General features: G+C 40.6%; 1 protein-coding gene across 1 annotated transcript in view; it reads right to left on the bottom strand.

Moving 5' to 3' along the window:
- hpse2 (heparanase 2) overlaps positions 1-8,587 on the bottom strand; it is a 58,319-nt gene extending 49,732 nt beyond the window's left edge. Inside the window, exons 1-3 of the mRNA XM_030070637.1 lie at positions 8,173-8,587; positions 5,620-5,774; positions 4,960-5,121 (exon numbers count right to left, since the gene is read on the bottom strand). Coding sequence (XP_029926497.1) covers positions 4,960-5,121; positions 5,620-5,774; positions 8,173-8,579 — 724 coding nt within the window. The 5' untranslated portion in view covers positions 8,580-8,587. The remainder of the gene's footprint in view (positions 1-4,959; positions 5,122-5,619; positions 5,775-8,172) is intronic.
- Between the last annotated feature and the right edge of the window lie 4,598 nt (positions 8,588-13,185).

Here is a 13,185-nt window from a genome sequence, read left to right as displayed (position 1 = left end):
GGAAAACTGTGGATCCTAAGGCAAATACCACAATTTAAAATTTACATTTTGTTCCTTTGGTGACAGGCAATATTGAATATGAGCAGCCATGACAACGAATGAAAAACTGATTTTTGTATGCCTACTAAATGTTTACTTCAGTTCCATGAATGATCTTTATACTATAGTGCTCTATTCTTAGTGATATAATGTTGCCGTGTCCTCACAATATCCTCTTTGGAGCTCTCAGTCACTTCTGAAAACATTTCCCTAAGCAGCTCCACCCAATGAGGCTTTGTAATATTTAATATTCAAATACAATTTGTCCACAGGTCGACAGTGTAACCTTTTCCAGCTCCAATTCTCACTTGCTGTCCTTTTCTGGCACATTCTGCCCAGCTTTCCATCACAACAGACCTTCTTGCAGGCTGTCAGAAATATCAGTGTGACTCATGACGTCTGCGCCTCACATTCTAGCCTAAAATTAATGCTGTATATTTGTACTTTTACAAGATGTGATGGTTGTTTTCTTCAGGAATTCAGCTCTGTTCCTCATCAAATCCAGGTTATCTCTCAGCTACAGCACTGCAGCCCCATCAGGAGAACATGGTGGTAGCCTCACCATTCAGACCATGGTTCAAGCTTACACCCCAGATCACAGCCTGTGCCATGCAGCTGATGGGCACTCATCATTCCCTTATCCTTTCTTAGTAATTAACATCACATTTTCTTCATTGTATCTTGCGTCATTACAAGTGATGAATGGGTGGTGAGATATTTTTGGCTTTCATATTTCACATTGATCAGTTAACTTTCTGCAATATGGTAAGAGTAGCATAATGATGCCCACATGTCTCCTAATATAATAACACAGTGTCGACATATTGCCTCTGCGTTTCTGTTCGCAGGTATTCCCATCTGTATGCATGTCTCAGACACATAAACAAACTCTGACAAACACAGATTCTTTCACTCCTAAGGCTCAACTCTCTATATTGGCTTTTCAGCTGTTCACTTTCTCTTTCTCATGAAGCTTAACAAGTACAAGTCTAACTAGAGTGGTTACTTCTGTGGGGCAGGGGGTGTCCTGTTATCATTTGTGAATGTATATTTTGCTTTCAAAGCAAGAAGCCAGAGTGAAGCTCGAACTTGAGTACAAGGCTTAAATTTAAAATGCAATCAAGAATAAAGTTTAGAGCATCTCCAATGAATGAATCAGCAAAGATGGTAGAAGTTACCGGTGAGACCCGGGGGTAATTTCTGGGGGAAAATGTTCAGTATCTGTAGCTTAGAACTGAAAGTCCTGCGAGAACTCAAACAAACATTATGAGTCCAACAGAAACAAAACAAAATAAATCCCAGTCACTGTCTCAGTGACTTAAAACTGATGACATCTTCAGTTTGACTCTTGGTTCTCCAGTTTCTCTGCTTTAGGAAGATTTACTTTTTGTCCTTGTTCAGGAATATTGATAGGTCTGTCTTACACCATAACAATAACATAATAAAGGAATTCCTAAATTGAGTGGTGTTTATCCTTTAAGCCTTAGACACACGGATTAGCCCTTTGAGGTCAGGCCGTTCAACTCGGAGAAGGTGAACGGCCTGACTGCCTCATTCTCCAAAGTGTCAAATAAACATAGGACTTTCACATGAAGTCACAATATACACAGCTAAGCTAACAGTAAACATGAGAGGGGGAAAAAAGAGAGCAAGACAAAGAAAGGAAGAGGTGTAGAGCTGTAGTGAAGAGGGAGCGAAGGAACTGATGGAGAGTGGAGGATGAGAAGGGAGAAATGAAGAACTGATCCCCTGTGATCAAGGGAGACTCCTGGGGAGAGACATTGGATGAGGGTGACCGTGACCTCTGCCTCGTCTGAGCATTGGGTATTTTCTCAACATAATTCCCCTGCTGTGTGTGCGTGCATGCATGTGTGTGTGTGTGCATGGGTGTGTGTGTGTTAGCTCAGAGTGGCCCCATTATTGATAGCTCTAACAAGCCTGGGTCAAGGGTCAGACAGTGGTGAGTGGAAAAGGATGGAGAGAGACTGTTAAAAGACCTTTAAACACCACCTGCCTTCGCAAACACACACTCACACACATACATGCACACATATATACGCACGCACACACACACTCACACACACACACACACACACACACACACACACACACAGTGGGTCTCGGCTGATTGTTACCAGACCGTATTTAAACACCTCCCTTGTGCCTCTGTAGCCCTATTACACTCTCCACCACAGAGATGAGGGTTCATGCAAAGATCCTAGTCTCTACAGTTTGTAACGTTCATACGCCACATGCTAAAAGTTCCCTTGTAAGGACTGCATTTCAACAGAGTGTAATACTGCGGCTATTTTTCAAATGTATTCAGAGCCATACTAGTCTTTCATGACTTTTTCACCATGATTATTGATGATTTCACGTAGTTATCTGCCCTCTATAAGATTCAATATCATATTCTACTGGAAGCGACCACTTTCTTTCATATATATTTCGCAGGAAATAATTAAAAAAAGGCAGCGCCACCTTTACAAACAATCTTCAAAAAATATCCTGCAGGCTTCTCTGGAACATTTCCCGAGGGCGGCCCTGGAGGTTGTGACTATGCGCTCTGAGATGAGGAATGAGGCTTTCTGTGAGAACACAGCACAGTGAATCGGCTTTGGGTAAATAAAGTCCTTCTGCTTGGCTTCGTCTCCCCTCCCCGCCATCTAATCTGATAACAACTATGGCACCTGCTCAAAGACAGCACACCGCCACGCTCTGTCTCACAACTCCACTCCTGCCCTGTAATAAAAACCATGACACCGAGAGCGAGCATGTATGAAGACAGAGCCCTCCACAAGGCTATAATCAGTCAATATAGAAATGTAAAAACGTCCGGCATATAGGAAAAATATACATGTTGAATAAACATTATAACACCAGATCTTTAACTTGTATTTCAACCTGGGAAATAATTTGTACTGCTAGCTTTAAAATTGTAGGCATTTAGTCAATCCTCCTGCCCAGTGTAACTTACAAACATTAGAAAAGCTTAAAGTTACTGTGTGCATAATTTTAACATGAACAGATTATTGCTGCGATAATATTGAGATATTAGTATAAAGTATTGCTAGCCTTTTACACTGTGCGCCACTGGGTTGCATTTTGCAACAGAATATCTCTGGTGCACTACAGACTCACTATATTGAATATTTTGACCATGCCTCATTTGTTTACAATAATTGTATTAAGATGTTACAATTATGAAGACAGTGATTTGTGGATGTTTTAAAAAAAAATTCTACATACAACATCTGTAAATTCCTATCGCACTGTCATGACGAGCTAACAACAATAAAGAGAGTGAAGGCCTCAGTGCACTCACATTTGCACCAGTACAAAACCGACCAGGTGACTCCTGAACTTGTGAACTGGCCCTCCACTGTCATTCAGCATGTTATCCTCTTTGATAGATGCGACAAGGGCTTGTTTTGATTGCTGCACTTGAGACTGGTTGAGAATACAGAGCTGATAGTTCATGTACTGATCCCCCTTTATCATTCATACAGCAACCCAGACAAGGTCATTTTGTTCCAGCGTACAGAGCGTTATGAAAACATGGCAAATGCGTTGCAGATCCACTCACGTCCAGTCCTCTGGTGCTGCATGTACACAGGCCTGACATCTTACTGACACATTTAACTGGATTCACTTGAGGTGGAACTGGAATGTTTATATGATACATTTTGGAAAATATTGCTGAATATTTCAGGATTTCTCTGGATCTGTATTTACCTCACTGCATGATATGCTCCAGTATCTGACCTTGTATCTGTTTAAAGGGACAATTAGTGAGATTCGTGACACTCCACAACACAAACTGACCATAACATATCTGGTCAGGCTTTAATAGAGTTGTTGATCAACAGCAGTGAGTCAATGATTACTTCACGAGGAGAGAAGATTTCTGGCTTGCAAAATTCGTTTTCCGGCCTGGATTCTGTTTTGGAAGAAAAAGTCCCCACCCCCTGCCATTTCAACAGACTCAAGGGGGACGGAAGAGGTGGAGGGGGTGGGAGTGGTGGGACGGGGGAGGCAGAGACTGTTGTAAGAGTAGATCGATCTCTGTTGTAATTCCGTCTGGTTGTCGATGGAAGTCGATAAAAATCATGGAGTGTTAAGTGCCCCTTTAAAAAGAATACTTTTTTTTCTGTTCTCTTGGCTTGCCTGTAAATTGTAAGACTTTTTGGTGGTAACTATTGGAGCCTCCATTCTGTTGCCAAATCATCTGTTTTCATGTTATTTTCTTGATTAACTTAATGATACTTTTAATTGGGAAGGCTATGCTCTGCAGGATAAAAGCCACACATACTATGGTAATTGATCAATTCTGGCCACTTAGTTGCTTTTTTTATGAATTCACTGAGTCAAGCACAGGTTTATGGCTGATCAATTACCGAGTGCACTTATGTCATCAGGCAAATGACTCATGTCTGACCAGTTCAATCACAAAATTTCAATTCGTTCCAGCTCTTTGTTTCCACCCGAGTCAATCACAGAAATAATAAAAGATAAGAAATGCAGCCCACCCAAAGGCAGGACTCCAGAGTTCCTTCTGCGGTCAGGTTGAGTTAACTGTAACCAGTGAAAATGTCAGTGCTCTGTTTACTACCCTCCACTGCTGCACCCCTCTATCCATCCCCACATTCCTTCGTTACAAATTACATTTGTCATTCTGAAAGCTGATGGTTTACATTGGCATGCTTTGAACCTTGTGTGCGTGCATGACTGTGTGTGTGTGTGTGTGTGTGTACGCGTGTGTGTGCATGACCCACACAGTGCATTCCGTGTTATGTCAACTGTGGGGCAATATGCTTGTTTAAGTTCAAGGTATGAGCATACGCCAAAACAGACCTAATTTTATTTGTGTGTGTGTGTGTGTGTGTGTGTGTGTGTGTGTGTGTGTGTGTGATCTCCTACCTGTTATTGTAATGTTGCTGTAGATGTTGGAGAGTTGCTCTTTCAGCAGGACCAGCTGCATAGTGGCAGCCTTCTCCCTCTGCAGCTCCAGCATCATGTCGGGGTGGTTGGCCAGCTTGCAGCCCTTCTGCTTGTCCAGCGCAATGTCGCTGCGCACGATGTCTGCGGGTTGCCAAAGACGGAAAAAATGAGCAAGCTTTCAGTCACACAATCATAAAAGTAAAACCAGAAGTGAATACTATCATTTTCTTTTTCATGACACAGTTTTACGGGTAGCATATTTCATTCTGAGCACTATGACTGCTCTCGTCAAGATTTAATGCAAAGTACAAATTAGAAAAACCTTGCCCATTTTTTTTTAAACTTGGTTTTCAATTTGTACTTAAACTTTTGGTTTTCGAGTAACACTAGGACCTTCTATTAAATCCTACTGTTTTCCAGCTGGAAATGACCAAAGTGTAAACAAAATAAACTTCAAGAAGGAAGAATCGGGGTGAAGCAGGAAAAGAATCTGATTTTATATTGAACTAGAACGGCTCATTCTTAACTAGTCCAAGCAAAAAGACAAACTACAGGTCCATGGTTCAGAAGTGTATCCAGGAATGCCACTCTGAAACAATATTTCACAGAGGAAAAAAAAGAGTCGTCTTGTCTAATCACCGTCTTCATAATTCTTCAGATAGTAATCTGGTCCAGGTCCTCTGAACTTGGCGAGGTTCTTTAGGTTGTGGAACTGCAGGAAATCTGTCCGCTTTCCTCCGAAGCGCAGAAAGGCGGGTGACAGGCCCCGGGCCAGGGTCACCAGCCGCTTCGAGCTGCACAGAGGACAAACAGGACAAAACAACAAAACACTTTGCTTTACTTCAAAACCTAAACTATGTGACAATAAAGCCGCAATCAAGTGATTTATGCCCTATTTATAATCCATCTACTAAGAAACCACCTGGAAAAGTCTCAAATCTGCTTATTTGCTACATGTTTTTTTTTTCTTTCACATTAATAATTTGAAATAGCACTGCCAAGAGAAGACTGAATTTGAAAGAGCTCATCTAAGTATTTTACAGCTTTTCAGCCCACAGCTGGGAGACAAAAAAGATGATCGTAATTATGGTATCACACAACTTTATTCAGGGCAAAAAATTTCCATTTAGTGTGACAGCTGCTGTCCCACCAAGTCAGTGAGATCAGCATAAGCTGTTATCCAGTGGAGAAGCGTTAGGAAACAGTACTGTAGGTGGGATAGGGAACTAGGGACTTCCCTCATCTTAGCAAATACACACATAACACGTAATACACAAGTGTACTGTTTAGAGAGAGAGAGAGAGCAATGAAGTTTACACTCTCCGCCATTTTAATTTTGAAGAAGCCAGCCATTTCCTACATAAAAAGACACTGAAAATACACAGATGAAATGAAAAGCCTACACATTTTATTGTTTTTTTTTTTTTTTTTCCTAGCTGAGAACTTTAAAAAACATGTCTAGATAAATGACTGCACTCTGCTCATTTTCAGGAGACCCTCCACACGTGAAAGAGAATTCAATTTATGTTTTTAAATTTATTTTTAAAACAGTGTAGAGACGGAGACAGCGTGCATGGCCTGTCACACCCAGGGTTTCCACTGAGACTGCAAGAGAAAGAGCAGTGTTCAGCGTTGGGTGGCAAAGCTGTAGGAGAGGTTGCTACTGGCTAAATGTGGCGGCTCAATAAACAGTAAAAAGGGGACATGTGGTTTAAAAAGGGGTTCTTGTATTTTTGTGTAAACTGCTGAATTTTAATTACGTGCAAGCAGACTCTGCCTTCCAGTAAAATTATATAAGGTGTACAAATCCAGAGTGACGGCCGACGCGCCGACCTGCAGGCAACAGAGGGCCTGTCTGGATTTCAGTGTGATCACCAGAGTTAGCTGCTGAAGATAAACCTCATCACATTTATGTGTTTCTATCAATTTAATCACTCAGGATAAATATTATAATAAACAACACACCAGCGCCTGATCCATACAGTTCATTCACAGGCAAGTACTGCCGAAAATGAAAAAAAGTGAGAGACGCATTGACAACTATGCGTTAAAACGAAAAATAAATAAACAAAAATAATACTATTAATAATAAATAAATAAAAATACTCATAGGGATGCAGTGCATACAGTAACAGCAATAGCTTACATATGACCATAAGACAATAACTTAGATGCAGAACTATATACAAAAACGTTTGGCACTGTTTGGAAATTAAAGAGTTCCAATTTCTGAAATAGGATGTTGTTATATTTATCCTATATAACACAATTATGTAAAATGTAACTTTCTGTAGTGTTTGAATTATAGTTGCAAATCTTTGGCAGTGTTAGGTTACAGTGTGGCTTAGCGGTGTGACTTACTATGTGGGCGAATAACTTTCTGTGGTACTTCAGCACAAAGCAGCGCATGATGGAAACTGATAACCGCACTGAAGCCCTGACAGTAACACTCAAGGAAAATGGGCCTATGCGTTTGACTCTACATATATCACATTACGTCAGCGTTACAAGCAGAGTTCACTGCAAAAAGCACCAAACGTAAAGTGAGTCACTTAGGCTAGTGTTGAGTCTTATTTTGTACTTGTGGAAAAAAGGTAAAAATAAACAAAATCTAATAGTGAGTTGCCTCAGTATCATGTTCCCAATGCATCTCACCTGCTTGAAAAAAAGGGGGGGCAAAATCCTGATGCAAGTGATCATATCTTGATACAAACCAGACTGCCCCACTACTATCAAGAAAAGAGCACTTGATTAAATAATTATTTTAAACATCTTGAAATAATTGTTATCAGAAAAACAAATATTGCCAGAATTGCAGGATGTGCAGTGTAGGCTGAATAATCAAGGGGCACAGGACGTTTTCATAATGGGCATATTACATGATGACACCAATACAGAGCCCAAATGGGTCTGGTTTTACTGGTTTTCTGTCAAGTGGCCTTATTATGTTATGTATTTGACCTTATAGCATTGGACTTTACCATTCTCAGAAAAAAGAAAAAAAAAATTCCTCCAGTAATATGGCACATCAGAGCATTCCGTGCCCTAGCTCAGGAAGAAACGTTTTGATCCACAATGATATTTCAAACATGGCTACGTGCGTAATGAGGGAAACAAATAGTGCCGTACGTATTCAGACGTGGACACAGCTAACGATCGACTTTATTGAGAGGAAGGGAGGCTCTTTGGTACCTCAGAAAGTCCAGCCAGCCGTCTTTGATGATCGCAGGGTCCAGCTGTAAGGAGAGGAAGTTGTCGTTCAGGACCTTAATCGGACTACGGGTGTTGACGTCCAGGAGAACCAGCGTCCTCTCCATGAAGCCCGGTCGCTTCCCACCGGCAACAGGTCTCTGATATGGGGAGGAGGAGGAGGGGGAGTAGGAGGAAGAGAACGCCGACTGCACTACCAAAGTAGCCAAAGATGCCAGCCAGAGGGAGGACCACGGGAAGACGCACGGTGACGCTTGGGGCATCTTCTTGGTTTGGAGAGCAGGAGGATCACTGCGCGTAACGGGGCCCTGCCGCGTTGCTTCAAGAAAAGGTGAGAACACAACTCTGCTGTGGCGTCGTTCGACGGTGCCTCTTTTCCCCACTTTCATAGATGTGGATCTGTCTTCCTGTTTAGCTGTCTCACCCCTCTGCCCCCCGCCCCTCAGAGTATTTTTGGGAGCTGCAGAGAAGAGCGCACGCCTCGGGCCAACCTTCCCAGTTGTGAGAGCCAGAAGCTAGGAGGAGGAGAGGAGGCAGCACCGCCCCTCTAAGGTTCTCTGAGGTATGGGTGCAAACAACAAAAACAGTCATCTCAGTTCATAGGACTGGCTGTTTAGTTTGTCGAAGGGAGCACAGTGAAAGCTCATACACCCGCAAAAGATTTCGTAACAGAATGGATACATAGGGAGGTCCCAAACTTGCTTTGGAGGCAAGAAATGCGCACAAAAGCTATCGGTAAATACATAGGCTAAGCGTTTCTGTTTAAGTGACTATCAATATTTCAAAAGAGTTGTGCAACTGTTAAAAAACAAACAAATAAATAAATAACGTGCAAAAAGCCAAAACTCCAGCCCAACATTAAAATAACGACTCTGTGACGCTCAGTATCACCATATGCACATATATTATTATGTTATGATGTTACACAATGACAATGTAAAGGTCATCTGTGCCCTGAAAAACTGAGCGAGCTATTCTTTAAACTTTATATGACAGGCTGTTATACGGACGGGCCGGGGTGACACATTTTCTAATAAATAAAACTTTGACAGAACTAGCCTGTGCCTTTTTGACTGAATAATTAAACGTATTTATGAAGCTGAATCATTTTGCTGTGCGGAAAACAGTTCACACTAATAGTTCAAATTAATCTGTAAATCTATTAAATCCATAAATATTCCATTATAGCATACAGAAACCTATCTTAGATATTAAAGCACTACAGCATACAAAATGAAAGCTGTGCAAACATAAGAATAGACCTATTTCCAAGGATCTAACTGAAGTTAAACCCACCTAAGCTCAGTTCATCCGCAATTTCAGTCTGGTACAAATCTTGATATAAATTCATGCTGTATTGAATGAGCAGTGATCACTGACTGGAGTCGCCCACGTTTTACCACTGCAGCACTGCCGATATCCCAAGTTAAATTCTCTGACTTTAACTGGAATGTAATGTTATTGACTTAGGCCTAAGAGGATATTCGGCGGCTCAAGAGACCAAAATAAGGCCCGCAAAGTAGGAAGACAAATAACCATCAACCTTAAGGAGAAAATAAATGAATGATCACGTCATATTTCATTTTGGTGAGTCCTCAGCGGGCTTAAGTTGTTTGGACAAATAGCTGATTCATTGCACGGTTTTATAAGGCGAGAACAATTTGGAGATGGCAACATGAACATTTTGGCCCCTTTTCAAAAACATCCAAAACCAATTTGGGACATAAGTTCGTGCGCATGGAGCTCACCTATAAACTCTTTATATGGCTTTTCTCTCCAGATGTTTTTGGGGGCTCTGGCGAGCTGCAGGACACAAAACAAAGTGGAGGTTATTGTCTAAGCGATGATCTAGCCAGGAACCTGTGCGCCAGAGTTTCCTCGGGCTCTCAGTGTTGCCAGAACTGGTCGTTTAAGGTCACCGCGGTCTTACAGATGAACACCAAACTAGATTTAGAAAAAAAATGCTCTATGTGTAACTCTCGGTAATCAATCACATAATTACCCTGTTGTACCATCTACCTCGCTTCTTCACAAATAAACGTCACGAATGTACATTTTCCTAAAATGTTAGGTTTTACGCACAAAGGCCTCCATAAAAGGATATCAGACACACCATGTTCTGTCGTGATAGATTTATAATTTTTATGGCCAGCAAGAAAATAGAAACGCAACTGTGCAGCTAAAAGTTGACATCCTCGTTTTTTAGAAAGAACTTTTCAAGAATCCTACATGTATCTTGTCTGCGAGGGAAACTGCAAACACAACAGCAAAACCTAAAGTATCAGTGGGAATATTATATATAGCGGATGTATAGTCATATAGCAGATGATATGCCCACACGGTCTGATAACTAAGTCACTATAGTGCCAGACACAGGAAGTCGCTATTGTTCTGCACTGCATGTGTAAACAGTACGCGGCCGCACCTCATTCTTTGAAGATTCTCTGTTTTGCGTGATTCATGACTTTTATAAGCAGAGGAAATCAATATTTATTGATGCTTAGTATGCTTCTCATATGGGATCAGAGAGCCTTCTTCTTCATGTTGTAATTGCGGCTCAACTATGTAGACTATTTATTTTCTCAGATAGATGCCACAAGTGTTTTTTCTTTCTCTTTTAATTCTAAATTTATTTTATTTCTTATGTATATTTCCTGAGTTGTTGCTGTAGTATTTCTTTGTTTACTTGGCTTTTTTAAATATTTTTTGGGGTGTTGACCCCTAAGAAAGAAAAAAAAAAAAATACAGAAAATTAACATGACTAGTAATAGACGGAATTATAGTATGTCCGTTGTGGGCTAATCGATGCCTTTGTTAGATTTATTTTTCATGGTAATCTCACAATAGCATTTCCGTGACATTTTTAAATTTGTACTTCATAGTTTGGCTGTGATATTTGTGCTGTATCCTACTAAACTTTATGACAAGATCGCCAGTTATTTTGTAGTGATCAGTAATCTCACTGAGAGAGGAGGAATTGTTAAAAAGGTGGTTTTCACTGTTTGAGGCCGACCTGCAACTCAGATTCAGCCAAAGACCTTACAGCGCTCGGATTTTATGAGTCTGCACTCACCCAGCTCCCTCTTTGAGAGGATTTTAACAATATCTTAGATGGTGAAAAGGCCAACTTAACACTTCGTCAGATCGGTACGGGAGGTGTTTATTATTGTCGGCTCTCGTTAGGCTCATTTCAGCTTCAAGCAACATTTAATATTTTTTTCTTCCACCGAATAATTCACATTAAACAAATAGTGTGTATCTTTGTTTTTACTTTACTTTACTCTAGGCAATTAAAAGCACAAAACATAATCAGAGACTTAAACGACAGACTTTCCAAAAGATATAAGAAGTTGATTAGAGCAAGAATAAGATGAACACGGTCCTGAGTTTGGGCTGTAAAGGTTAATCCGCTCAAAATGGAGTGTTTACCTGCACAAAGACATTTAGGCCTGCATCCCGCTGAGCCACTGAAGCTGTGTGAAAACTTCTGCTCTTTTGAGGAGGAGGTCCGGGCTCCTGTGAAGGCTGCAGGCCTCAGTCAAAACTTTTCCTGAGGTAGAATTTTGATGTGGCAATTTTTAACTTTATCGGAACAACAATAGCTTATTCAATATGAGAATTAATGCTATTATGTAAGTCGCCCCGACACCCACTCACATTTTCTATAAGCACCAGAAACACTGAGCTAGGATTTGAAATGTATAGCCTAAATATGGAATACTGATTCCCCTATACTTGGGCAAATTCATAAATAAGCTATTTGAACCGTAAAGCTTTCTGAATATAATGAGTCACATTGAGATTACTTTGTATGAAATGTGCTACATAGCCTGAATAAAATTTACTTAAGCTATATATAAGAGGTAGGCTATAGTAACTCCAGAAATAATAATATCACTTTAAAATATCACTAAGCTATGGCTCACAAATTCATGGGCTATCAAAGAAACTTTCCTAATTTCAGACCAAGTGGAGAAAATAACAATACCGTACAGAAAGATAACCGTCAAATCAGTTCTGAATCAGAGAAACACTGCAATCCCTGAAGGAATATTATTACAACAGTATGGAAAAAAAAAAATATGATTCATGGTTGGGGAAATTATTGTCTTCTAGTAATTCAAAAAACTTTATAATCCATGTGTTGCTCCTATTGTTTAACATCGTGAACACAGTGATCTAACATATCTTAAATAAAGTTGGAGCTCAAGTACAGCCTGGCTCTTTATGTCCCAAATGACTTTAAAAATTACAACTGTACAGTGTATTAAGATAACAAGACTCAGGAGAACACAACTTTCTGCACCAATAAACCATGCTTTACTTGACAAGGTTCACGTTATTTTATCAGACTGTAGGCTATTTGGCATTTGTTTCCCTAGAGCCAAAATACTAGGCCAGATCTCAGACCCACATTAGATTTTATATTTCCTCGCTGTGTCATCCAGTTGGGAGAGAAATAAGAGTGAAATTAAATTAAGTCTTATTTCGCTTGAAGACCCGGGCACCCCATCGGGGGCCCCTGCGAGTGCCCGGACCCTACTTTGGGAACCACAAGCTCCTGCCAGTGACCTGTTTTTTGTTTTTTTTTTTTTGCTTGGTCTCTCTGCATGTGCTGGAGGTGTGGGGTGACGGAGTGCAGAGCGCGGCGTTAAAGTGTTTAAGACTTGGCAGAACGCTTTTCTCACCTTCGGTTTTCCTCCTCGTAAATCTAACGGACTTTACTTATCCTGACTGAAATCTCGGCTGTAACTCCGACATATGAACACACACACACACACACACACACACACACACTCACACACAGATGAAGAGGAGCAGTTTGTACCGCTGAGGAAGACTAACTATCCAGTTTCCATATAATTGATAAAAGAGCAACTAAAACGACAGAATAATAAATAATGCAATGTTTTCGAAAATTCAACAACAAATACAACAATCACCATTATCATCATCATCATCGTAGTCATAATTTGTAAATATCCTGTGGCACAT

Source organism: Myripristis murdjan, chromosome 15, assembly GCF_902150065.1.
Source record: "Myripristis murdjan chromosome 15, fMyrMur1.1, whole genome shotgun sequence".
NCBI classification, from domain to species: Eukaryota; Metazoa; Chordata; class Actinopteri; order Holocentriformes; family Holocentridae; genus Myripristis; species Myripristis murdjan.
This window is presented reverse-complemented; position numbering and strand designations above follow the sequence as displayed.